The 26,146-nt window shown below is 44.0% G+C and overlaps 1 protein-coding gene across 1 annotated transcript; it reads right to left on the bottom strand.

Annotated features, from left to right (window-relative positions):
- Positions 1-1,648: 1,648 nt before the first annotated feature.
- Positions 1,649-25,756, bottom strand: LOC116826290 (fibroblast growth factor receptor 3-like). The gene is made up of 14 exons (XM_075073540.1): positions 25,595-25,756; positions 18,933-19,056; positions 18,364-18,494; positions 17,554-17,698; positions 14,894-15,045; positions 13,747-13,895; positions 13,540-13,661; positions 11,875-11,985; positions 7,022-7,209; positions 5,566-5,688; positions 4,796-4,866; positions 3,982-4,119; positions 2,059-2,164; positions 1,649-1,757 (listed from the first exon to the last, which is right to left on the bottom strand). The coding sequence occupies exons 1-14, from the start codon at positions 25,733-25,735 to the stop codon at positions 1,650-1,652; spliced, it is 1,809 nt and encodes a 602-aa protein (XP_074929641.1). The 5' UTR covers positions 25,736-25,756; the 3' UTR covers position 1,649.
- Between the last annotated feature and the right edge of the window lie 390 nt (positions 25,757-26,146).

Raw genomic sequence — 26,146 nt, 5'->3', positions numbered from 1 at the left:
TATAAATATATTAATCCCTGCAGGCAATGTGTCTTTTCAGCTTCACCAAAAAGGTTCCTGAACAGATTGCATAAGCAAAGAATTTCTACATTCTTTACACTTCTCCTCCCCAGAAAAAGAAAGGTTTTTTTTTTCCTCCTCTTCATATTGCAGGCACAGAATGGCAACTTGATAATACATGACAGGAGATCCAGAGGTCAGCACCCCTACATTTAATGGGAGGGGGGGTTCCCCTCTCACCCCTATGGGTGGTATGTGTCTTCCTCAACCTCGGGTCCTCTACCAGAGGCCTGGGAGTTTGAGGGTTCTGCGCAGTATCTTAGCTGTTCCTAGCACTGCACTCTTCTGGACAGAATGGTTCACCATTGCACTGCTGGTGTATTATAAAGTAAAATGGCTATACTGCCCCAGGTCATGGGCAATCACGGAATCGTCTACTCAGCAGCACTCCTTTTGGCTATTGACGTGTGGGCTCCTGGCGGTGTAGGCAGAATACTGCTCGAATTGCATAGAGGATTTCAAGATACTCCTAGCACGTAATGAGTTTGCACGTTTGTTCAACAATGGTTTGTGAAATTTCTGGAGCTATATCTGCTGCTAACTGCCATTGTATTTTCATGGTTATCACAACATTAATCTGGAAAAAGATATGGACCAAACTGAAAGGAGTTCAGGAAGACGCCCTGCCCAAGCATGTAGGGTTATTGGAAGTCTGGGTTGGATGCGGTGCCAGTTATTGAAAGGCAGAGGCCAGAGTCTGAATTTCAAAACTGTCACGCTCCAAAGCTCAAGAGAGATTTCAAGCTGCAGGGTTCTGGTTCCAAGGGATCTCTGCGTCAGGGCTGATCTGAAAATAGCCAGAGAGAATACACTTACATCAGTTTGATGTGGGGTACAGGCAAGGAAACTATTTCCAGGTCTTTCACTAGCTGCTTAAAGGTTGGGGAACGTCTGCGATGGGACTGGCATGCCAGGCTACTCTCCTCAGTGAGAATCATGGTACTGAGGGGAAAAAAGAGCAAGACCTGTGATCCTGGGGGCGGTAAGATTAGAGCACGCGTGTCAGACATACATGTCTCAGCATCAGCCAGGCTTTGGCCATTGCAAACTTGTTGAGCACAGCCAGCCCCTGCTCCTTGGCATTTGCCCTAAGCAAAAGTGAGACATGCAGCTCCTTCTGGTGCCTTGAAAACCTCACTGATCCAGTTCCCCGACTATGGCCACCAGAGACAGTGCAGGTGCTGCAATTCATAACACAATGGGCAAACCAGCTGGTATGCTGCAGCAGAGATAGTAAAGTAAAGACAAGGGAGTCCTTAGGGAAACTCGTTGACTCTCCTAGTTCGTGTCACTCTCATATTTGAGGTAGGCAGCTGAAGCGTTAGGGGGTCTTTTGCCCAAGGACCCCTACTGGAAAGTTGGGTACCAACCGGGATTTGAACCCCGGTCTCTCGTATCAAAGGGCGGTCTCCCGTATCAAAGGGCGGTGCTCTTAACCACTACGCTATCCAGTGGCTAGAGATTAGTTCCTTCAGGCGAAACAGTGCTTTTAGACTTCTTATACAGCAAAATGGGGAAAAAAATAACCCCAAACCCCTACAACCCTTCTACGGCTCAACAACAAAAATCTTCTTGAATTACCAGCAGTTTCACGGAAGAGCCTTCATTGTGCAATAGTCTCCCGAAGAGTGGGTGCTGTGTGTGTCCTGGCAGGCAGGGGAACACTGCTCAAATGGCACGGAGAAGTCAAGGTACTTCTGCAAGGAGAAAAGTCACATGGTTACATGGTCGGGAGTGAGGGAGAAGAGATAGCTAATGATGCTGCAACACTTTTCAGTTACCACAAACATTAGGGTTAGATCTGGGGATGCCAGACCTGGGTTTTGAACATCCTCAAAGCATGAGGGTTTTGGGATCTGGGATTTTGGCCAATTATAAAGATAGGGGCCAGGTCTGAATTTCAAGCCACCTCCAGAGCTCAAGAGAGATCAACTGCAGGGCTCTGGTTCAGGCCCATCTCTGCTCAGGACTGATCTTTAGCCAGAGAGAAACACTTACATCCGTTGTTGTTACAGTAAGAACCGTATCCAGGTCTTCCACTAGCTGCTTAAAGGTTGGCCGTTCTGATGGGACTACATGCCAGCACTCCTTCATGATCATGTACCTGAGGATAACAAAGAGCAAGAGGTCTTCCCTGTGATGGGGTGGGGGAGAGAGAAGAGCACGTGTGCAGATATACATGTCCCAACATAGCCAGGCTTTGGCCCATGCACCTGCTGGGGCAGAACCAGCCCCCACTCCTTTGCATTGCTCTAAACAAAGTGAGACATGCAGCTCCTTCTGTGCCTGAACCCACTGTCCAGCCCAGATACAGCCACCAGTCTGTGCATTGGTACAGAGCATAACACAGCCCAGCTGGTACTCCTGCAGCAGAAGTAAAGAAAGGGGATCCCCTAGGTAAACCTCTCCAGCACGATGCCTAAGGAACCCACAGTGCCAGAGCCCAAAAGGGGCAGGTATGGAAACTGGGTGTGAAGAGTGAGGGAAAGCCCAGGCTACAGAGTACTGAGAAAGGCAGCTGGGTCTGTCAGGAGTTTTATTACTGTAGCTGTCTATCACACAGTCCTTGGCAATGGCATTGGGAGCATAGGCCTAAGGCTGCCAATGGCTTGGTGCTCTATGTAGACCCAGCATTCATGGTCTTGGCAGCAGGACCAGAGGCCCCACAGGGAAATCAAGGAGGAGGAAATTCACACTTCAACTTCTCTGACATACACGCACACACCTTTACAATAACGTGGGTGACCTGCAAATCACAAACCTAGCCATAAATTGTCACATTTGAATAGGAAGCCATTGGATTATCCAAACAGAAGTCCCTAATGACCTAGTTGGAAATCTGGTTTGTATGGTGAACAATGCTAAGGCCTGGCTCTCACCCTGTCACTTTGCTAGGAGCAAGAGGACACTCATCAGGTCCTATTGGTCTTGAGTGCCCTCTCCCTTAAGCAGGAACCAATGATGTTTACAGGAGAGGGCGTCCTCCCACAGAAATGCAGCATTTTTTAAACAAGAGGAAATACCAATTTCATAGATTGGTCTGCTTTGAAATCCAACATACAGCAGGGAAAGCTTTGCCTATAGCAGGTTTGTCCACAGTGTGGAGCAGGCAAAGCCAACTGGACCAGGAAAAAGTTAAAAGACAACAGCCAGGAACGGCAAGACAACAGGCTTAAAATGGAGTACTGCTAGCACGACGCTCACTGAATAGTGATTTGTCCTGCCTCAGTCCCAGTGTACTGACTGGAGTTAGACACAGGCAATTAAATATTACTTAATTCACATTTATTTAAGGTGTTACTGAAGTTGAAACAACAAGGAAGGAAACTAAGCGTAATGATGCCATTTTCAGAGGCTCAGAACCGGCCTCCTAGCAATGGTCTCAGGGCCAGAGAAAGTGTTTCTTGTCTGCACAGTGACCAGAGTACTGCTGAAATCAGACAAATACATCAGGCAGGAAATGCTGCATTCTAAGGGTAAGTCACCAGAGGCAGTGCTAGCCCACTGGGGGCTCAAAGAAGGACTATCCTCTTCCCCTGTTCCACCCCAACAAACACTGCTTGGGGACCTAAGCAATTGCTTAGTCTGCTTATGCCGGAGCCTCACTAGGCAAATCCACAGACCTGAGCTGGGTATGGGTTGATATGAATCGACCAAGCATAGCAAGCGTAGCTGCATATTTTGACTACCAGTGACGTAATGAGTCTAAATGCATCAGGTTCGGTAAGTCATCTGGAGCCAGCCGGACAATTGCACAGCAGGACCAGCTAAACAGTAGTAAGTGGGGGTCAGACAAAGGAATGGGCAGCAATATTTATACACACACACCCTGCAGAAACTGAATTAAGAAGGAAAATAAACTCATGTGTCAGCCAAGGCTTCTAGAAATGAAGCCATAAAGCTACTCCCTCCCTCACTTACAGGTCATGAGTGCAGTTTGCTGGCTTGTCCAGCCGATTGCCTTCTTTTAAGAAATTGAAGATTTTCTCGCTTGGAATTCCCGGATATGGAGATTCCCCCCAAGTAAAGATCTCCCATAGCAGCACTCCAAAAGACCAGCTGGGAACCAAAGAAAGATGTTTAAAATTCAATGAGGTTTTTTAGTTTGTTTGTTTTTTTGCTTTATTTCAGTGCAGCCATGCACAGCTAACACAGCCGTCAATGGCATGACTAATTGCCTAGGCCATTTTCACTAGTTACTTGGAGATCTCTGCTGATCCAACTCACTAGCAAAGAACTCCCAGGCACCACATCTGAAACTGAAATGAGCATTTAATCAGATAGGTGACAGCCCATTTATTACCCCAGGTCTTCATTACGTCTTCTACCAACTCCACTGAATGGAACAAATCCAATGATTCATGCCCAGCTTCACTGAATCAGAGGCTAGGAACCACAGGCCACTGTGCAAGCTGATATCAAAGCTTGCTTCTTACAACCCTTATTTCACTGGCTGGACTGGAAGAAACACCCCCTACAAAAATCAGCACAGGTCTAATGTTAAATGCCTTGGCACTGCTTCTGTGCTACATTTAAAAGTCCACTTTTTCAAAATGTATTTTGCCTCCTTCATTTTCTTTTTTAAAAAAGAGATTGTGTGTCTCTTTCTGTCTCTCTAATTTAGGTAAACTGACGTGTCCATTGCTGCATTACCTATGTGCTGAAACTACGATTTTGGAGCACTGAAGCTACAGCATGTGAAATTTACAGAACAGAGAATACAAATAATGCTTACACATCACTCTGGTGAGTGTAGACCCCATCAAACAATGCTTCTAGAGCCATCCATTTCACAGGCAGCCGACCCTGTAATTAGAAGACAAAGGGAATGTTCCATCAGCATATTCAGTCAGCCACAAGGGCACTATCTGAATCTTTTATTCTAATCCAGTTTGAAACATTTTCATTAGCAACCACATCTGTTTCCCTGATCACTGTGCAGGCAGTAGTGGCCACATGAAAACAGATTATAACATTTGATCCCCGGTCTTCACTGACTATCTGCGTTATAAACACTCTCCCCCTCTTGCATGCTGCATTTCACTGCCAAGACAGGTTTAATGAATCAAGACATTTAAATCTCTGAATGAAAAACAGCATCCCTTGTGTACGAACGCAGCTGTGGGGCTGGACCGTTTCAAAACAGAGTGGGACCAACACACACAGGCTTCGCTGGCTTGAAGAGATCATTTCACTCAGTGCAAAAATGCTGCTTACTCTGAACTGTAGGGGGAAATCCACAGCGTGAATTCACCCAATGACTTCACTCTGATCCCGCTGAAATCAAATGGGGGTGTTTTTGTCATTTCAGCAGGACTACCAATGATCTCAACAGGGCTCCCTGTGGGTACAGGGGCCTGCCTGCCTGCTATCAATAGCTGGATCAGGACCAAATGTTTTTCTCAATGCAGTAATTTGTTAAAAAAGAAGGTGTGGACCAAGGGCGTGTGCTGCTGACTCCTCCACCACTGGGACCTTCCATGCACTTGGCAGCTGTGTACTCACACTGGTTGTTTTCTTGCAACAGCTGATGTTGCCAACATCTCTGGCTAGGCCGAAATCGGCTATTTTCATCACATTGTCTTCAGTGACTAACACGTTCCTGGCTGCCAAGTCTCGGTGAATGCACTGTGAAAGGTGAGCATAGAGATAAATATGGGCTTGTTAAGCTGCTTATGATTCGTGGTTTATGAAGTGCCATTTCATTTACTTGAAAGCCAATAAAGTTGCACCATTTAATTCTTCGCCCTTTAGATCATCACTGCCACATGCACTTTCAGACAAACTGCTTCTTAGCAACATCTACCAAACACACACACACACACACACACACACACACACAAACACACACTCACCTCTAGAGGCAAGAAAGCAGTGCTTCTTCATCTGCTCTCTCAGGATGGGAGACTCGGACTGGAGATCAGCTAGATCCCAGGGCTGTACACCAAGCTGCCACCACCAGGGAGGGGAGTCTGGGCTAACAGTTTACTTACAAGAGGGCAATGGGAATCAAGACAGTACGATTTGATTCCCTGCTCTACGACTGACTCACTGTGTATAAACTAATGTCCCAGTTTCCCCATCTGTAAAATGGGCCTGACTGTCCAATTGCTTACGTCAGTATAAATCAGGAGTAACTCCAACGTAGCAAGTGTGAGACTAGCGTCAGGTCCAATGTTTACAAAGTGCTTTCGGAGCCCACGGATAGCTCTATGTAAGTGTCAGGTCTTGTTATGAATGGGCCAAATCCTTCACTGGCCTACCTCCAAGGGAGTCTACATTCACCTGGTAACTTAGCAGAGATACTGCTCTTCTAACAAATGAATGTTTGTCACAGGCTGTGTCTCTGCCTCAGCCTTGATGCTCTGCACTTTCAGCATTACTGAAAAGGGGCCACAGAGGCTCCTGATTCTATTGTCTGAAATCAGATTCTCTCTCAAAGTGACTTCCAATTTTGCTGTCATGCTGACACCACTAAGATGCAGCGTACAGCGTAGCATGGCTCTAAATCACCTTTGGGTAGTGGCTGAGATTGACTGAGCGTCGGACATCTGAAAGTCAATTACTTCGGCATTTAGACATTTCTGTTGTGTGATATTTGATTTGCTCACTGAAAACACAGAACTGAGGTCAGCCTTTCATACGGACTCTGCAGTGTCCATATATTGCCAGACTGTTCACATACTTACTGTTGGATTGTTGATTACAGCAAAGGGGCACCCAGCTAAATCACTCGTAAATGGATGTGATCATACACAAATGGACTTCTGGGTCCCTTAACAATGCTTCTTTGCAAGCAGCAATGCATTTCTTACTGAAAAAAATAATTCCTGTACTTGTAGGCTCTTAAGGGCAGAACCCAGTCATACATTTGCCCACAATGCACAGTGCACACCTATCACATGACACGTATGTTTATGTACGTGATAAATAACAACAGACTCCAAGTCACTCAACTCACTTTCTGAGACACCAAATACTCCATGCCACAGGACACCTGGTAGGCGCACGAGACTAAATCTTTAAATGTTAACTGCTCTTCTGGCAGCTTACAGGTGTTGAGTGAAAATACATCGGGTGGCCGACGATCCCTGAGATATTCCTGCAAGTTCCCTTTTGACGCATATTCTACCAGAATGTAAAGTGGGCCTGCCAACAAAAAACAGTCACAATGTGGCTGTTACATCATAATTAAAAAGCGGAGTGAGAGTCACTAGCCTCATTTTACTGAAAGGGAAAGAGGTGGTGAGGTGACATTATGGCGATCAACAGATGGCTCAGGCAGTAGTGCTATAAGGAGGGCTCTGGGATGTATGGCCACTGGGAAGCACTTATGGGTGGAAGACTGTTCTCTTGGGCTGGACTTCACCTAAGTAGGGAGGGAAATAGATTTCTAGGATGGAGGCTGGTGCACAACTGATTAAGAGAGCTTTAAACTAGTAATTTGGGGGAGATGTCCAGGTAATCTCCATGCCGGAATTTAACACTGAGAAGGAAGAAAACAAAGCAAGAAAGGATACAGTCGTGGGTAGGAGAATGGACATAAGGAGGAAGGATAGTGTAGATACCAGTCTAATAGGTGATACGGGTGGTAGAATGTGTGTGCCTCATAGAAGAAATGGTTGCAGGGGACAACCTTGGTTTGAGTGATCATGAGCTAATTCAGTTCAAACTAGATGGAAGGATAAACAAAAATAGATTTGGGACTAGGGTTTTTGATTTCAGAAGGGCTAACTTTAAAGAATTAAGACAATTAGTTAGGGAAGTGGATTGGACTGAAGAACTTGTGGATCTAAAGGCAGAGGGGGCCTGGAACTACTTCAAGTCAAAGTTGCAGAAACTATCAGAAGCATGCACCCCAAGAAAGGGGAAAAAATTCATAGGCAGGAGTTGTAGACCAAGCTGGACTAGCAAGCATCTCAGAGAGGTGATTAAGAAAAATCAAAAAGCCTACAAGGATGGAAGAGGAAGTGATGCAGCAAGGAAAGCTACCTTATGGAGGTCAGAAACATGAGGGATATAGTGAGAAAGGCCAAACCATGTAGAGTTGGGACTTGCCAAAGGGAATTAAAACCTATAGTAAAAGGTATCATAGCCATCTAAATAAGAAGAGAAAACAAATGTGATGGGGCAAGCGCAGATGGCTACAGTAAGGTACTTGGAAACAGGTATGTCAGCCCCAGGGCTAAACACATCCCTAGGACCCTGGTAACCAAAATGGCAAGTTGCTCCAGTAAATCAAGGACCTGAGCCATTAGATCTTCTCTAAAGGCATGTAAGAGATAGCTACTTTAGATTAGAACACCTGCAGCCAATCAAGGTAGGTTAATCAGGGCACCTCTTGCGGTTTAAAAAGGAGCTCACTCCAGTCAGGCAGGGAGGAGCCAAGGAGAATGGAGCGTGTGTGAGGAGCTGGAGCACAGAAGGGAGGAGCTGAGCAGTCAGAGAGTGTACGCTGGAGGATTGAGGAGGAGCAAAGCGTATAGACACCAGGAGGAAGGTCCTGTGGTGAGGCATAAAGAAGGTGTTTGGAGAGGCCATGGGGAAGTGCCCAGGGAGTTGTAGCGTCATGCAGCTGTTACGCAGAGCACTACAGACAGCTGCGAATCCACCGGGGCCCGGTTCCCCCAAACCTCCCAACTCCTAGATCAGACACAGAGGCAGCTGACCAGATCTGTTGGTTCCACAGAGAGGAAGATCACTGAGGTGAACAAATCCACCAATACGCGCAGGACGCCCCCAGGTTAGAGGAGGAAATTTTGTCACAAAGAAAGAGAAGTGCAGGCCGCTCAACACTGAGGATGGACTGCAGGTAAGGGATAGATCTAGGGCATTGGCCCAAATATTAAGCAAATACTTTGTCTCAGTCCTTAAATGAGGAAGCTTAGGATAATGTAGGATGACAATAATTGGAAATGAGGATATGGAGGTAGATATTATCACATCCGAGGTAGAAGCCCAACTCTAACAGCTTAATGGGATTGAAACTGGCGGTCCCAGATAATTGGTTCCATCCAAGAATATTAATGGAACTGGCACATGAAATTGCAAGCCCATTAGCAAGAATTTTTTAATGAATCAGTAAACTCAGGGGTTTTTACCGTACGAACTGGAGGAATTGCTAATAGTTCCTATTGTTAAGAAAGGGAAAAAATGTGATCCGAGTTAACTATGGTTCTGTAGTTTGACATCTGTAGTTGTTGCAGGCCTTGGAAAAAAAATTGAAGGAAAAAGTAGTTAGGACACTGGGTAAATGGTAACCAGGACAAACACAACATGGTTTTACAAAAGGTAGATTGTGCCAAACCAACCTGATCTCCTTCTTTGAGAGCGGTAACAGATTTGTTAGACAAAGGAAACGCAGTGGATTATTTTACCCTCGATTTCAGTAAGGCATTGACCCAGTTCCACATGGAGAGTTATTAGTTAAATTGGAAAAGATGGGGATCAATATGAAAACTGAAAGGTGGCTAAGGAACTGGTTTAAAGGGGAAACTACAACAAGTCATACTGAAAGGTGAACTGTCAGCTGGAGGGAGGTTTCTAGTGGAGTTCCTCAGGGATCGGTTTTGGGATCAGTCTTATTCTAATCTTTTTATTACTGACCTTGGCACAAAGTGAAATGTGCTAATAAAGTTTTGCAGATGACGCATGCTGGGAGTATTGCTAACCACAGAGAAGGACCGGGATATCATACAGGAAGATCTGGGTGACCTTGTAAAACTGGAGTAATAGTAATAGGGATGAATGTAAAGTGAAAAGTGCAAGGTCATGCATTTAGGATTAATAACAAGAATTTTAGTTATAATTGGGGACACATCAGTTGGAAGTAACAGAGGAGGAGAAGGACCTTGGAGTATTGGTTGATCACAGGAGGACTATGAGCCGCCAATGTGATATGGCTGTTAAAAACAAACTAATGCGGTCTTGGGATGCATCAGGTGAGTATTTCCAGTAAAGATAAGGAGATGTTAGTACCGTTATATAAGGCACTGGTGAGACCTCATCTGGTCTCCCATGTTAAAGAAGGGTGAATTCAAACTGGAACAGGTACAGAGAAGGGCTACTAGGATGAGCCGAGGAATGGAAAACCTGTCTTATGAAAGGGATTCAAAGAGCTTGCTTGTTTAGCCTACACCAAAAGAAGGCTGCGGAGGGATATGCTTGCTCTTTATAATATAACAGAGGGATAAATATCAGGGAGGGAGAGGAATTATTTAAGCTTAGTACCAATGTGGAACACAAGAACAAAGGATAAAACTGGACACTGGGAAGTTTAAAATTGAAATTAGACGAAGGTTTCTAACCATTAGAGGAGTGAAATTCTGGAACAGCCTTTCAAGGGGAGTAGTGGAGACAAAAGACATATCTGGCTTCAAGACTAAGCTTGATAAGTTTATGGAGGGATGGTATGATGGGATAGCCTATTTTGGCAATTAATTGATCTTTGATTATTAGCAGGTAAATATGCCCAATGGTCTGGGATGGGATGTTCAGATGGGGTGGGATCTGAGTTACTACAGAGAATTCTTTCCTGGGTGCTGGCTGATGAGTCTTGCCTACATGCTCAGGGTTTAGCTGATCGCCATATTTGGGGTCAGGAAGGAATTTTCCTCCAGGGCAGATTGGCAGAGGACCTGGAGGTTTTTTGCCTTCCTCTGCAGCATGGGGCACAGGTCACTTGCTGGAGGATTATCTGCACTTTGAGGTCTTCAAATCACAATTTGAGGACTTCAATAACTCAGAGATAGGTTAAGGGTTTGTTACAGGAGTGGGTGGGTGAGATTCTGTGGCCTGCGTTGTGCACGAGGTCAGACTAGATGATCATGATGGTCCCTTCCGCTGTAGAGTCTATGAGGCAGGTCAGCAGCAAATGTAGCACTGAAGAGGAAGGGCCAATGGTTAGAACACTAGCCTAGGAAATGCAAATTCAAGCCCCAGCTCTGCCACAAAGTTCCTGTGTGACCCTGGGTCAGTCACTTTGTCTCTGTGCCTCGGTTCCCCATTTGTCAACTTCCCTACCGCACAGGGGTGTTCTGGGGATAAATGAATGAAAGACGATGAGGTGCTCAGATACTATAGTATTGAGGGCCACCAAAATACCTAAGAAAGTTAGATAGGAACATGACTCAGGGCAGGTTCCCTAGCCAAGCGGCCACTGACAAACATCTCTCTTCAGAACCGACACACAGACATTAACTCAACTGCCTCACTGCCCTGTGGGCGAGCATTATCCTTTCCGTTTGATGGCTGGGAAGCCTTAGACATAGAGGGTATTATATGAATTGCCTAAACCCACAGAGTTGGGACTCAAAGCCAGCACATTTTGGGCATTCAGGGAGTAAATAATAACAAATGACAGTCAAACCACCAATCTCTCTGCTTCCAGCTCCACTTTTTTCCCAAAAAAGGAGGACAATAAGGAAGAGCTTTTGAAAACCAGTATCGATAACAGGTAGAGCCATATATATATTTGCTCCAACATCTAAAAGCCACCCAACTTCTCACTGAGCAAAGCAGTTAGCTATGTCTGTGCACACAATTAATCATGTGGCCAATTCAGATGCATGAAGAAAGGGTGAAATCCTCCTGGCCTCTACACAGTCTGAATAAGAGGCACCAGGAGCACAATATTACATTACAGGGGAAAATCTCTCTGCTTGCTGGGCCAGAAACCTGCAGTAGAGGGATGGAAAAGCAACTGAGTGCACATAAGGCTGAGCTAGTACAGTGTGCACCACAGAGCAGAATGGGACTGCTTCCCACTGAAATCATGAAGTACGATGGTTGCATATGGCCTTCTCTGAAACATACCATCCTGCGTGCAGGCGCCTAGGAGGTTAATGATATTTTTGTGGTTCCCAATAATTTTCAACATTTCCATTTCGGACACCAGGTCAGAAAGATCCTCATCAGTAGCATCATCTGGAGAAGACGGTGGGGAGGGGGGAAGAGAAAGAAACTATTATGAAGGGAATAGGCATTTCTTAGAGTCTAGAGAGTAAAATCATAACTAGATTTCCTTAGTACTATACAGTATGTTATACACTCAGTGAACGGAGGCTGGCCACGTGGCCATCTGAGCATTTATGAGAGCTGGTCATCCTGCAGGAAATGTTAATCAGGATTCATAGAACTGGAAGGGACCTTGAGAGGTCATCTAGTCCAGTTCCCTGCACTCATGCAGGACTATGTATTATCTAGCCCATCCCTGACAGGTGTTTGTCCAACCTGCTCTTAAAAATCCCCAATGATGGAGATTCCACCACCCCCCTAGGCAACTTATTCCAGTGCTTAACCACTCTATTTGCTTTTGTCCCAAATCAGGGTGAAAACTTGAAACATCAAAACCTGTTGCCAAACAAAAAGTTCTGAGAAATTTTGACATGGAAATAAAACATTGTGTGTTTTGTTTTGATGTTTAGAAACTGAAAAAAAAATTGAACTGTCAACTTCAGTTTTAGGATTTTTGGGGCTTCACCGCCACTCTACCTCCCCTTTTTATGTACATACAAACTTTCTTGCATTTTTTTTGGACTGGAAAAGAATCAGGGGCAAGTAAAATATGTCTGGAATCGTGGGGTAAAAGCCCCCAGAATAAATTGGGAAACCAAATTTTTTTTTAGTTTTCAAAATCAAACCAAAACACAAAACATCAAAATGTTTCAGTTTGGCAATGTTGAAGTCTTCCCCATCAAAAAAATTTAATCAAAATTGACCAATGAGGTTTTGTCAAACCCCACTTTCTCATGGAAAAATTTTTCATTTGAAAAAAGTTTCAGCTGGTACTGTGCAGAACCTCAGCACTTCTCGCTTTGACTTAGTCATGCCACTCCCCTCAAGGTGTTTTACACAGCATGGAAGCGAAAGCTAGTCAAGTTACTGCAGCTTCAGTGCTTTAAGCAGGGAAAACAGGAGAATCTGGAGGAGCCCAACCAATCTCATTGTTTTGCCACTTCTTAAACTGTTGAGATGTAATCTCAGGGAGCTTGGCCAGGGTTCACTTTGATAGGAAACTCTACTGAAGTGCTTATATGACTCTCATCACCCAAGTAGACAACAACTGAATGGATTTTATACTCAATACCCCCATGAGACAGGGAAGCATTATCCCTATTTTAAAGGCCAGGTGCTCAGACAAAGGGTAAAGAAAATGACTTGTCCAACATCACAGATGAAATTTGTGGCTGAGCTAGGAACCGAACCCAGGTCTCCTGTAGCCAAGTCCAATGCTGTATCCACTTAGCTACCCTTAAGATAACACTCAGCAGTTCCTGTGACCCACCCTAACAGAAATCTGTGGAAACAAGCATCAGTTATGGGAGCCAAAGGGAGAATTTGGCCTTAGGTTTGCTCTTCTTATGTAGCCATATTTTTAAAATAAAAAATGAACCCCAAACCAAGATAAATGCCAAGGGCAAAAGCCTAACAGCCCCAGCCCCAACCCCTGCCATTCCTTCATGGTGCTGTTCTCTGTACCTTTTAACATCTTGACAGCTACAGTGATGGCCTTGTCTGGTTTGTCCTTATCGATCCCAGTCGCTTCTGCCATCACCACTTGACCAAAACAACCTTCACCTAGAGGTTTCCCCAGAGTCAGGCTGAAGTGACAGACACAAACAAATGAATTAATATGTGACGGGGCTGAGGACTGGAATGAAGACAAGAACGACAGGTTTGACTGACCGAGATCTCGTTAATTCCCACTTGGGATCAGCAGGCAGCTCGAGCTCTGAGACATTTGCTAGCTTCAACCCATCACTGGATGAGAGGTAGGTGAGATTGACCAGCAGGGTACCGGAATTCATGGAAGGGCTTGACTCCAATGACACCGGCTTCAATAGAGCAAATAAAATGTTATTGCCAACTGCCTCTGTGTCAGATACATGCAGCGGTGCTTGAAAAGAAACCAGACACGAAAATCACTTTGAACTAATCTTTGATTATTGAAGACTTACAATCAATTGTAACCTGGAAATTAAAAATATCAGTCTCATATTATGGGAGTGTATCTATCTAGGCATGCAGAGCCAGATCCGAAGCCAGTGTAAACCAAAGCAGCCTCACTGAAGACAGTACTCTTATCGATTTACACCATCTACCTCAGTTTATAGCAGCTAAAGTTCTGGCCTATATGCATGGAGTGTGTTTGTGTCCATGGAGTCAGTCCCAGCTTTCCATTCCCAATAGGTGGTTTACAGCCAGAAAGGCTGAACCAGCAGGGTTTGCAGTCCTTTTTAATTCCTTCGCTTACTACTCTGCAGTGCCAGTCCCTGATGCATGACTGGATGGGATTTTTATTGTATAGAGTGCCATCATTGTCCCTTGCAGAAAGAAGGCCCAATCCTGGACCCACAGAAATCAGTGGAAGTTTTGCGAGTGACTTCAGTGGGAACAGGACCAGGAATATACTTCTTTTCCCACTCCTCCCCTTCACACTGGCTACGGGCACAGGATGGTAGGCTATTCTCTGGAAGGTCCATTTTCCCTAAGGTGTTGTTACGTGTGGCCAGCAGGGCTGGTTTAAGGGTCTGTTTTACTAGTCCTAGGTAAGCCCACGGGTCTGTGGAATTGCTGCCCTCTGACAAACAATAATTGCAAACTAAAAAGAGAATTAACTGCCACACACTATGTTTTCACTGAAAAAAATAAATGAATAAGTGAAACAAACTGAGACACGGGGCCTGACCCTCATTCAGGCAAAGAGCCCGCTATGTTAATGGGATTGTAGCCTGAGTAAAAACATAGGGTCACGTTCCTAATGTAGAAATGAAACGTAAAGGTAGGTTGGGGCTATAGGGGGGATAGGAATCTTGTATCTACTTTCTGTTACCTGTACAGTAGGGGTGTTCACGGCTTTTTTGTTGGTCATTTTCACCCTACAGACAATCATGATAACCACCACCAAGAAGAAGAAAACGAAGCCAACCCCACAGCGGACGATGACAGCAAAAACGGAGCCAGAATCATCCGCCTCCACTAGCTCTGTAGAGTAACAAGAGACAGAAGTGAAGAGTGAGGACAGGCAACAGCAGCCAACATGTGCACATGTAGTGCGAGAAATTCAGGTAGGGCCTGAGCGAAAACTCACTGTCACCATTGGGAATCTTCCCATTGAGTTCAGTGGGAATTGGATCAGGCCTAGGTTGGACAGATCTTTGTCTATGCGTAACCCCATTGGACTTGACCCAGGAACCCTCCCAAATCCACAACTCTGAATGCCTACAACAGGTGTTTTGCTTTTGCAAACAATGCAGGATCGGGCCCTTCCTCTATTTCACTCATCAGTGTTGACTCCAATGCTGGCAACAGATGTGCCCCAGACAAGGGATTAACATGGCAACTCAAGCTAAGATTTCAGTTTATCTCACCTGAATCACACCTGTCTCCAAAATATGGTGAAGTTAAAAACACGAAACTTGAGTGAGGATAAATGGGAAACTTGGCTTAATTATATTAGAATTCATAATGTAAATATTTTGTTCGGACAAGTAAAGGAAGGACAGATGATTCCAATAATTTTAGCAAAAATCCCACCTCAGGATTCCAGAAAGTCCGAACTTCCCGTAGGCCCCTTGAACAGGAACGAGTGCAATCATTTTGATAGCTATAACATAATTAGCATCATGCACTCAGAGCTCAATCCTGCAACCCCGCCTCCAGCAAAGTGCAAATAAAGAATGATTCCCCACCTGCTCCCTTCAGTCCAGGCACTTCTGAATTTATAAGGGGTCAAGGCAAAACCAAAAACATACTAACAGAAAGAGGATGCCCCATGATTCTTTAATCAGCAGTGGAACTCCTTATAGTGAAATTACTCTGCTTCCTTTCACACAGTCACTTCACTCTGGGCTAAATGCTGAGCTGGGTAAGCTGGGTGTATGTGACTTGAAAGCAGTTGTACAGCTCCACTCGTGGGCACAGTAATGAAGAAAACTCACAGGGGAACACTAATCCTTCGTGGGCAAAGGGGATATGGAACCACTCAAGCTCCACCCCAAAGCCTATTAATTTCAATGAGAGTCTTTCCACTGACTTTATTGGACTTTGGATCAGGCTCTCAGTGACTGTGTCCATGAAGGAACATAGCAATGCGAAAAATGGGGGTTCCACCCATAATCAGGGCATGGCTATTTTCTATACATACACGTACAGATTGTGCAGCAAGCTACATGGCTGTGAGCCAGCTTACCAGATGAGCAGAGAACCTTTGCACAGGGCCTGACCCTGGCAGGTGCAAAGCTCTGCTAACCCCCAGTGAAGTCAGAAGCAGTTGAGGGACCTCACAAAGGGCCGGGAGTATAGATGCCACGAAATACCGTTGGGATGGTACTGCTGCATTTAATCACAGCACCAGGGTTCATGGCTCCGAAGTCTCTGACCAAGGCCCTTTCTCTCTTTGCTGAAAGCGGAAGGGTCACCGCAGATGACTACAATCTGCAGCTCCCTAATGGCTGGTGCAGTGTGGACCCCACGTTCCAGTTTGCTATACCTGGAGCTTCTTTGCATCTGAGTTCACTATCAAGTTCCATTTTAGTTGGGCTTTTTTTTTTAAAATATGTTGTGAGTTTATACATTTTAAAACCAATGCAACAACTTGAAGATATGATCTGGGCAGACTCTTATAATAACATAAACCTCCAAACTTAAACCAACGGAAATGTTTTTTTTTTAATCAAGGGGATGGCAGAAGCGGAAACAGAATCAGACACCAGCCATTTTAGAGAGAAGAACTGGCAGATCCCACTTGCCTCAAGGCCTGTCTTTGAGGAGACACTCTGACCCCTAACAAAGGCAATTAATATGAAAAAATCACCTATTCAGTTAATGTCAGGGTTTAGAAATGCCAAAGTTTCTGGTTCATAAAAATGTTCTGGGACACGTCTGTTTGCAAGGGCTACCAGTGGTGGTGGTAGGGAGGATCAAAATATGTTTTATACCCAGGGAATTTAAGAGAATATAATGTATCTGCTGCCCATTCAATGGACTATTAAAATGAGTATTACATAAAAAGAAAACGTTGAATTTGGGTCCGCTTCTGCAATTGTTCTTGGGCAGAACCCCCATCAGCTTCAGGGGGGATGCTGCTTGAACCTTCCCTATGCAGTCTAGCCCACACACGAGTTCATCCATTTTAACACAAGGCCAGCTTTCAGGGTGTGGCACAGTGCAGTCTCTCACTCTTTGCAGCACTGCAGATCTCTCCATTGCATGTTCTGAACTTGTTCTATGTCAATGTAACTCTTGTACGTGAAATGAGTAGAAGATGGGGTCATCTCAGCCTCCATTTTCAGAGCCTACACAGCTCCCATTGCCTTCAGCTGGTGCTCAGAGTATTACTTCTGAAAATCAGCCCAGCAGTGCCTGGGAACCAGGACTCCATCTCTACAAGGGACTCTCACTGTGACATTCCATTTATAGATGTGGCATTTCTAAATTGGACACTGAAGCATCACCAAGGGGAAAGAAAGGGCACAGCGCAGAAGGAAATACCTGGTAGAACCGTCAGCCAAGCAGAATGATGTGAAAACCCCATAGAATTCTCAGCGAGACAAATATATTCCCCTGCATCCTCAAAAGTAACATTTTGCAAGTACAGAATTTCTAGCTCCTTATCCGCTGTGTTAACACCTGACGTCTACAAGGGGAAAAAATACACATATATAGAAAGAGGAAAAACAGAGGATAAGCCACATTCACAGCACGTTTGAGGACACCACACTAATTTACAGGCAAATTTCAAAAGCAGATGAAGATTTTTTTGTTTCTTTGTTCTCAGTGGCCCATCTTCCACATTTATTTATTCATTCCAGTTTGCAATCTGTAGTAAAAGCAAAAGGTTCCCTTCGCCAGGCTCTTACTCTGTCCCACTAATGAAGCATGCAAGCAACTGCATCAAAAGGAAAAACTGCCCCCACAACAGGACTGACTGTTGGTTAGTAGGGTGAGTGTGGGGGAAAAAACAGAGCTTGTAAGAAAAAGAGAAAGAAGGAAAGAAGAGATGTAGGGAGAAAAGGGTAAAGTGCTGACCAGATAAACGGTGACTTAATACAGAAAAATATTTACGGAGGAACACATTGTTTTTAAGGTCAATTTCAACATCAAAAGCCTATCTATTAATACAGCTCTTGATGCTATAATGTAATTCTGGATCACTATTAGAAAGCACCCTTTAGGGAACATTCCTACATTATCAGGGAGCTAGTCTGGCTGACTTGCCTCTCACTTTATACTTAGTCTACCAACCTTTAGCACTGTGACATATGTCCCGTTGGATCCATATTTACTGCCGTTGACTTCCACGTGTTTCAGCCACTGGATGTGAGTCTGGGCATCACTGTACACCTTGCAGTGGAATTCGACATCACTCCCTACCACCACAGTCTGGTTGGCAGGCAGTCCAGCCTGGAGAATAGGCCGGTGGCAGGACCTTTCTGAAGTGAAAATGGGGAACTCGTTGTTAACACCTCTCCACACTGAACATGCCTGTCTGTGGCTTTCAGCACCACTACCAATGTCTGCACAGGAGCTTGGACTAGGGCTCATGAAAGGCACTGGATGAGCAACCCCTGAGAACACAGCTCTTTGCTTACCCACAGAAAGGGTACGCCTGGGGAGCTGCAGCATAGGCTTCCCAGACACTGCCCCAATCAACATGCCTCAGTCCTGAACAGGAAGCATTATGTCCAGGATAGTGCATTCACTCCTTGAACGCTTGCTGAGAAGGAGGGCCAGCTGGGTTTGTGGTTATGGACCCGCATCATTCACTTCAGGGGACGGACTATACGATTAAGCCCAAAATCATCATTGCACGTAAGTCATCTTGATGACGACTGTGTATCAGAAGCGAAGACGAAGTAGAGAAATCTTACCTAGTACATCTAGCTCGTAAGTGTGCCTAATGCTGCCATATTTGTTCTCTACAATGCACGTGTAGTTCCCTCGGTCTGACGGAACCACGCTCTCCATCACTAGGCTCCACTGCTGATGCCGTAACTAGAGAGAGGGAGGAAAGAACAGATCAGCCAACCATAAGACATCACCAGCTAATATTTCATTGGACCATTATAATCAATGGACAAATGGCAAAACACGATGGGCCTCATTCTTGTTTATTCCCAGGCCTCTTCCCACCTCCCCACTCTGCCAGCATGCTCGGGCTGCAGCACATCTGTAAATGTAAGTTATGACCACTTTGAGGACAATTTACGCTGCCTGCCTGGTGAAAAGTGGTCTTTATGAGAGAATCAAGCCCAATGAATCAACTGTACAGTGGGCTGTATTACAGGCTCTGATCCTGCCGGGGGCTGTAGAGGCTCCCATAATATAAATAACGGGCTGTAAGCCCGTTGGGCCATGGACCATCTTTTTGTTCTACGTTTGTACAGCACCTAGCACAATGACGGCCAGGTCTACAGCTAGAGCTCACAGGAGCTAAGGTAAAACAAATAATTGCTAGCTGCACTTCTATCTTGTGCCTTTCATCAGAGGAACTGAAAGTGCTTCAAAGACATTAAATAAGATAGCATCACATACTCCAGTCAACTGAGGGCCAGAGAAGTTAAATGGACTCCATCAGCTCACAGAACCACACCTCTGGGAGGTTTTTTTGGCAAATCTTTAACCTACCTGTGTTACCAGTAACACCTACCTGCCAATCACTGGAACTGAAAGAGACCATGAGGAAAAAAAATTCTATTTTTTACAGTTTGTTTACTCTGGGTATTAGGCAGCACTTTATGTACAGTCAGCCTCACTATTTCCTTTAAATAGTTATCTGTTTCTCTTTCTCAATGGGTATGTCTTCCCGTGGGTAACAGGTGAGAGACAAACATTTAAAAACCATAGGAAAACCATGAGCATAAAGCATAAAACTGTAAGGGTGTCTGACACCGGCTCGGGTATAGTACATGCTTTAACTGATTGGATTTCAGACCAATGGTGTCCACTTTAAGTGACTTGGCCAAGGTTACAGAGGCCCATCAGTTGCAGGGCTGAAAATGAATGATGGCGTCCTTGCCCCACGAAAGCTCATGCTCCAAAACATCTGTTAGTCTATAAGGTGCCACAGGATTCTCTGCTGCTTGCCTCAAAGTGATTCATACGCGCACACACACATGTGCTCGGTATGCATAATCCCCATGAGCAGAGTTAGTTAACCTCCCCAAGCCTCTGGACATCAGTTAGAAGCCAACAGCCCCCAAACAGCTATCAACAGTATTTTAACAATGTGTTTTGGAGCGGATTTTTGGTACACAGAATCAACTGGCATCAGTGATGCCAGTTCTACACACTACAGAAAACCAAGGGCTGATGCAGAAAATGAGTGGTTAATCAGCTGTCAGCACTTTTAGCTACAGCAGGTGAATTCAAACGGAGCCACTGTAATCATTTTTCAGTAGTTGTTATCTGGATCCCCATGCTTAGTTTTAAAGGGATCAGAGCACAATGAACCTGTCAAAAGCAACGTTAATAATATAATATAATATTGGAGATATACCAATCTCCTAGAACTGGAAGAGCCATTGAGTCCAGCTCCCTGACCTCACTAGCAGGACCAATTTTTGCCCCAGATCCCTAAGTGCCCTCCTCAAGGATTGAACTCACAACCCTGGGTTTAGCAGGCCACTGCTGAAACCACAGAGCTATCCCTCCCCCACTGCACTAGGCATTGGGTGTAAGGGCTATGAAGCAAACATGGCTTGGTTTTAATGCAAGATGTCACACTCTTGCCATAAAACTATACTTTCCCCCCACCTTTTGTATCTCGGCATCTGCTCAAGTAACAGTGTTGACTGGCCTACATTCCTACTCTTGTTTCTAAGTGTTGACAACAATGCATGTCACTGCATTTAAATGTATACGTAATAGAAAGACAGAAAGGTTTTGACTGAAGAAAGGTTTTGGCTGCTGACAATTATGGGTTCAATTCTGATGCTCTTCCTGGAGATTTCACTGGGCATTCTGTCATGTAATTTACAGATTTGATGCCAGAACTTGGGCTAAGTAGAGGGGTGTCTCAATCTAAACCTGTTACTGATCTGTCTCTATAGTGGCTTATATCATAGCCTTGCATCTTCACAGCCTTCTTTATCCTTCTCTCCTAGGCATTTGTAAAGCACCCATCATGGTAGTATCTAGGATCTGAACTCTGGTAAAGCTTGGCTCCAGATATGAAGCATGTGGTAAAGTGGTGTCAAAAACCTAGATCCAAACACTCCAAACATCCAACCACATGTCTTGCCTATTCTAGATATAAAAAGTGTCCATCACCTCATTGTATGGGACTTGAGCTCTGGGGAAGTAGGATCTGAATACAGATTCAAACTGTGGGTCAAAGCTCTGTTCCTGTGACACAGAAGATGTCTGGAAAGGTTCTTTAAAAACAACTACGGAAAAGTTTTAGTAGAAAGCTGAGTCCAGACCCAGGGGATCACAAGAAGGATGTTCCCAATTTTGGGCAGTCAGTGTACTTGATAAACCATTAGAAACATGAAGTAACTCATTGCAGACTTTAATCAAATCAGTGAGATACTGGAAATCCCTCTGGTTTATTTGGTGTTGTCACCAGGGCTGACGATTGGTTAGGGGGGAAGCCAGTACAAATTACCAGGGCCCGGCGGTCTAGAATGGGACCCTGGCTTCCCCAGCTTCATCGGCCCTGTTTATCAGTCCACCCTTGCTGGGGGGCCTGAAAATTTTTTTTCACTGGGGCCTGAACCCACTCTCGGTGGCCCTGGTTGTCAGTCTTGGTTCCTTGAGAGACAAACATTTGCAGACACACTTAGAAACTAAGACCATGTTTGCTAGACTGGTACACAAGCTGGTGCAATGGTCTGGGGAAGGGATAATCCTCAATCTCCCCCTTCCAGTCCCCCATTCCCTTCCAGGGTCATTTAACACACCCAGGTTTACAATATTATAGATTCCAGCAAGGCTTCTATAATATTAATTCTCTTTGGGAAATGTCATGTGATAAGTCATATGAATTTCACTCCTCTGGCATTTAAGAATGAACTGTACATAATTTATTTCATCCATGTTGGGAAGTCTTCTCTTCCCCCGTTTTGATGCACATTAGGTGGTATCTAAATGCCATCTACCAGAGGTAAAAATTAGAGGTTAGGATGGAATATTAAAAAAAAAACAAAAAAAACAAACTTGCATGTTGCAAGTTCCAGCTTTCTTCTGCTGGCCATGGATTTCCAAAGAGCAAAGTCTAAGCTATTCTGAACTCTGGAGAAAAAGAGAAAGAGGAAAATGTGCATAAGCCCTGCCAAGTAGTGTCAGGCTAAGTACTGTTAGGCCTCAAACTTCCGGAAGCTGTAAGAAGCGAGTACAGTAGAATCCTGAAAGCATAAGCATAATCGATCTAGAAGCTTTACAGATTAAGAAGGAAACTCGGTAAAAGTTGATACAGACGTGTGGTTACTATGCTCTGCAACCAGACACCTCTTTAAGCTGATTTAAGGTTTTTTAAGTCTAGCAAGTTGACCACAACTAGTCGCAAAAAGAAAAGATGAGCTGGTCACAGGTGCACAGTTCATTAGTTCAAAATAACTGCAAATGCCACCCTGTAAAATTTGGCCACCTTGATTGGTTGACTTGCTCAAAAGCATGGCCAGCAAGTACTGTATAAATAAAATGCAGAAGTGCATGTGTGTGTGTGTGTGTTGTTAACCTAAAAGAGATCGTTCTTTGTCAGGCTCACATACACCCCCTGAACTAAAGGGACTTGCACTTCACTGACTATCTGTGCCTGGCCAGTGCAGGGAATGGTCACCTGAAAGGTAATGTATCTTTGGATGAAAACAGGGTGAGGTATTAGCACAATGGTCTGGTAATGCTCGAGCTGGTTAATCTTAAATCTGTGTTAATACTATAGGTTAAGTTTATCAATAAATTGTTTAAGTTGTTTAAAAGTAGTAGGAATTAATAGCAAATCATTATATAGCAACAGCATATGTATTTGTGCCTTGCTGGAAACGGGCACGGTGTGGGCAAGGTCAACAGATTATAAATCATAGTAACTTTGCACGTCACCGTGCCTGTCTTCAGTATAAGTTACCATAAAGTTAGTATAAAAGTTAGTAAAAGTTTATTAATTAAATAAAAATATACACGTGTTAAGATTGGTAAAATATAGTTAATAAACGTATTAATATCACACAGAGGATTATATGCTATTGGAGGTGAATATAACGCCTGTAAGGTTGTTAGCTAATCAAAAATAGCAGCATTGCATGTTCTAGTAACCGTTTCCAATGTTAATCGTCCGTCATATATGAACTTATAGGAATAAGAAGTTAATGCATAATATTACTTGTTCCTGTGCCTGTCTCCAGTATAATTTGTCATTTATATTAATCCTCACTCAGTGTTGGTCTTTAATTCTGTTCTTCTCATTCTGTCTGTGTTGCCTTTATAGTCATAAGTCATTAAAAGCTTTCTTGAGGAATAATTAGTTGTTAGTTTCTCTTTTGCGGACACTACTCAACGTCATTACATCTGTGTTGGAAAGTAGCGAACACCCAGAGCCCCAATAAGGCCCTAATAGGAGCCCCCTTAGGGCTCTGATGTGTGCCTCCTCCTTCCATTAATCTCCACAGAAATGTTAATTTGTGATTCTGGTCTTTGCAGGTTAATCCACTGGGCTTGATCCTCAGCTAGTGTAAACTGTCCAAGCTCCACCAGCTGTTGACCTGGCCATTCACATTTACCAGGCCTAAATCCTGCGATAGAAACTCAATCATACCTGAAGAGTTTAATCTTCAATAAATCATACACTGAACTGATTTATTTTTTACTTTCTTTCTGGTGCAGATCCTCACCTGATATAAATTGGCATATCTATCTATCTAAGCTCTACAAGGGTAGGAGGCAAGAAAGAGAGAAACAAAACAATATTTCTGTATTTACAGAGAGAGAGAGCTTTTTCTAGACAGAGGGATTACTCTCCTATTGGTTTAACACGCCTCACGCTGCCTCCGATAGCTTTTTAAACATTTACTTATTGCTGGAAGATGCCTCTAGAGAAAATAAAGTGCTATGGTGCAAGAGATGTGACTGTGATGCAGAGGATGAAACTTTTCTATCTGAACTCAAGGATAGATTCACATCACAGGAAAGTGGGAACTGGAATTACTTTTACCTTTAGGTTTAATTCTGCAAGCATAATTTAGTGCAGCTGCTGTCACACATTTTTGTATAAATGCACATGCAATTCTGAAAGCAGTTTATGATGATCTGCACAGCATGTAATTAGTACAAAAACGTTTGTGCTGCACTGGGCGACTTGGAAATGTTATCTATTATCAGATCAGTTGCAGAGAGGAGTTACCTCCCTGATTCTCCTCTCGTCTTAACTTCTCCAAAGATCTAGAACTGCCTGTATGCCCTCAACCTTGTCAACAAACCACAATGTTCTGATTAGGAAGCTTCAAAGGTTTAAGTGAAACAAACATATTCAGCTCTTCCAGGAGGAGCCTGAGTGAAGGAGGAGGAAACAGTCTGGAAAGAGAGAGATTTTTCTGTCTTGTGACTCTGCTGTGTTTATAACCATCCCACTAACTATTCTGGTCCCCAAAAGGGTAAACAGGAAGCCATTTGTATAGTACAAGAGGGGAAAAAATCAAGAGCAACTGATTTTCCTCCTCAGTTACTGCCTTATTTTGATGTACAATTATAAGGTGGCACAGAAATTGTGGTCAGATAAGTCGCCTGGTTACTGGTTTTCAGTGTCTGTGGGCTTTGTTTGTAGACATCAAAATCACACTGCCAACTGGTCTCTCTTTGGTATTACCCAGGGCAAAGAGGCTTCCAGCATTTCACCACAAGAATGTTACTGAACCGAGTCTCAGTATTTCTGCTGGGCTCATGTTACACATCTGAATGACGACAGAGAGAGGTCTGCTTAAGAGCTTAGATCAGATGCTGATCTCTGTTACATGGGTGAAAGTCAGGAGTCACTTCACTGATTTCAGTGGTATCACTCTGGGTTTAGACTTCTGTAACCTGGACAAAAACCTGTCTCTTTGTACCTTGTTGCATCTAGTTATTGCAGCGAGCACAGCAATACACCTGATCTTTTTTTTTCAAGGTTACTTTTAAAAAGACTAGCAACATGAGCAAATGCTCAGAGTTGGCATTCCATCAGAACGAGCAGCAGCTAATTTAAACAATTATTTGAACAATTAGTATGGTTATCAAAAATACCCCCATTCTGGCACAGTCTATGTGGTTTATGATGATATACACTGATATCCTTCTCGCTCACTTATGATAAAGTTGCCAGGATTATGGGCAGTACTAAGGGAAATGCAATTTGTACATATCATAGAAAAAACATCTTGAGCAGAAAAATGTCTCAAGCTCTAATGGCCATGGAAATATTTACTATGTAAAGCCAGGGATCTCATGCTTGCTTGCCCCTATCAGGATTGCTCAGTGAACACTGGCTCCAATCGAGCCATCAATAATAGATCCAGAGATGAATGAACACAGCACAGCCAAGATTAGACCCACAATGCCTTACTTTGATGCCCTCAATTCGATGTTCTGCCTTGAATTCTTTGCCATTTTTCAGCCAATATATGGATGGGGTGGGGTTGCCTGCTGCACAGCAATGGAAGCGAACAGTACTTGCTGCTGGCACAGCTAGCAGCTTCTTCTCCATCCTTTCTAAATGGGTCCAATAAGGAGCACCTGAGAAGTGAAAGACACAAAACAAATAGGCTTATTTCTGCAGAGCATAACATGGGGTAGAGCAGCTGCTTTCTAAGACCCAGAATAGAAGCTATTCATACATGGGGCAAAACACATGTGGTTTTTCTTTTTAATTTAAGAAAAATGTGTCCTTTTGTAACACCACACAGCCCGTGTTTTGTGACATCCGGTGCTAAGAGATGAAGCAGTTTACTATAAACCAGATTTAAAAAAAAAATATCTATATATAAACCAGCAAAGAACGATAAATTGAGTTAAAACAGGAGCTTCTCAAGTCAGGGCCAAATCCTGAGTAATGCTGACTACTTGCTTTACTTCCACTGGCTTCAAGGCATTAAAGGTGTTGAGTATTTGTCAGGAG

The sequence above is a fragment of the Chelonoidis abingdonii genome, chromosome 18 (genome assembly GCF_003597395.2).
Source record: "Chelonoidis abingdonii isolate Lonesome George chromosome 18, CheloAbing_2.0, whole genome shotgun sequence".
Classification (NCBI taxonomy): domain Eukaryota; kingdom Metazoa; phylum Chordata; order Testudines; family Testudinidae; genus Chelonoidis; species Chelonoidis abingdonii.
Note: the sequence above shows the minus strand (reverse complement) of the source record. Positions and strands in the feature narration are given on the sequence as shown.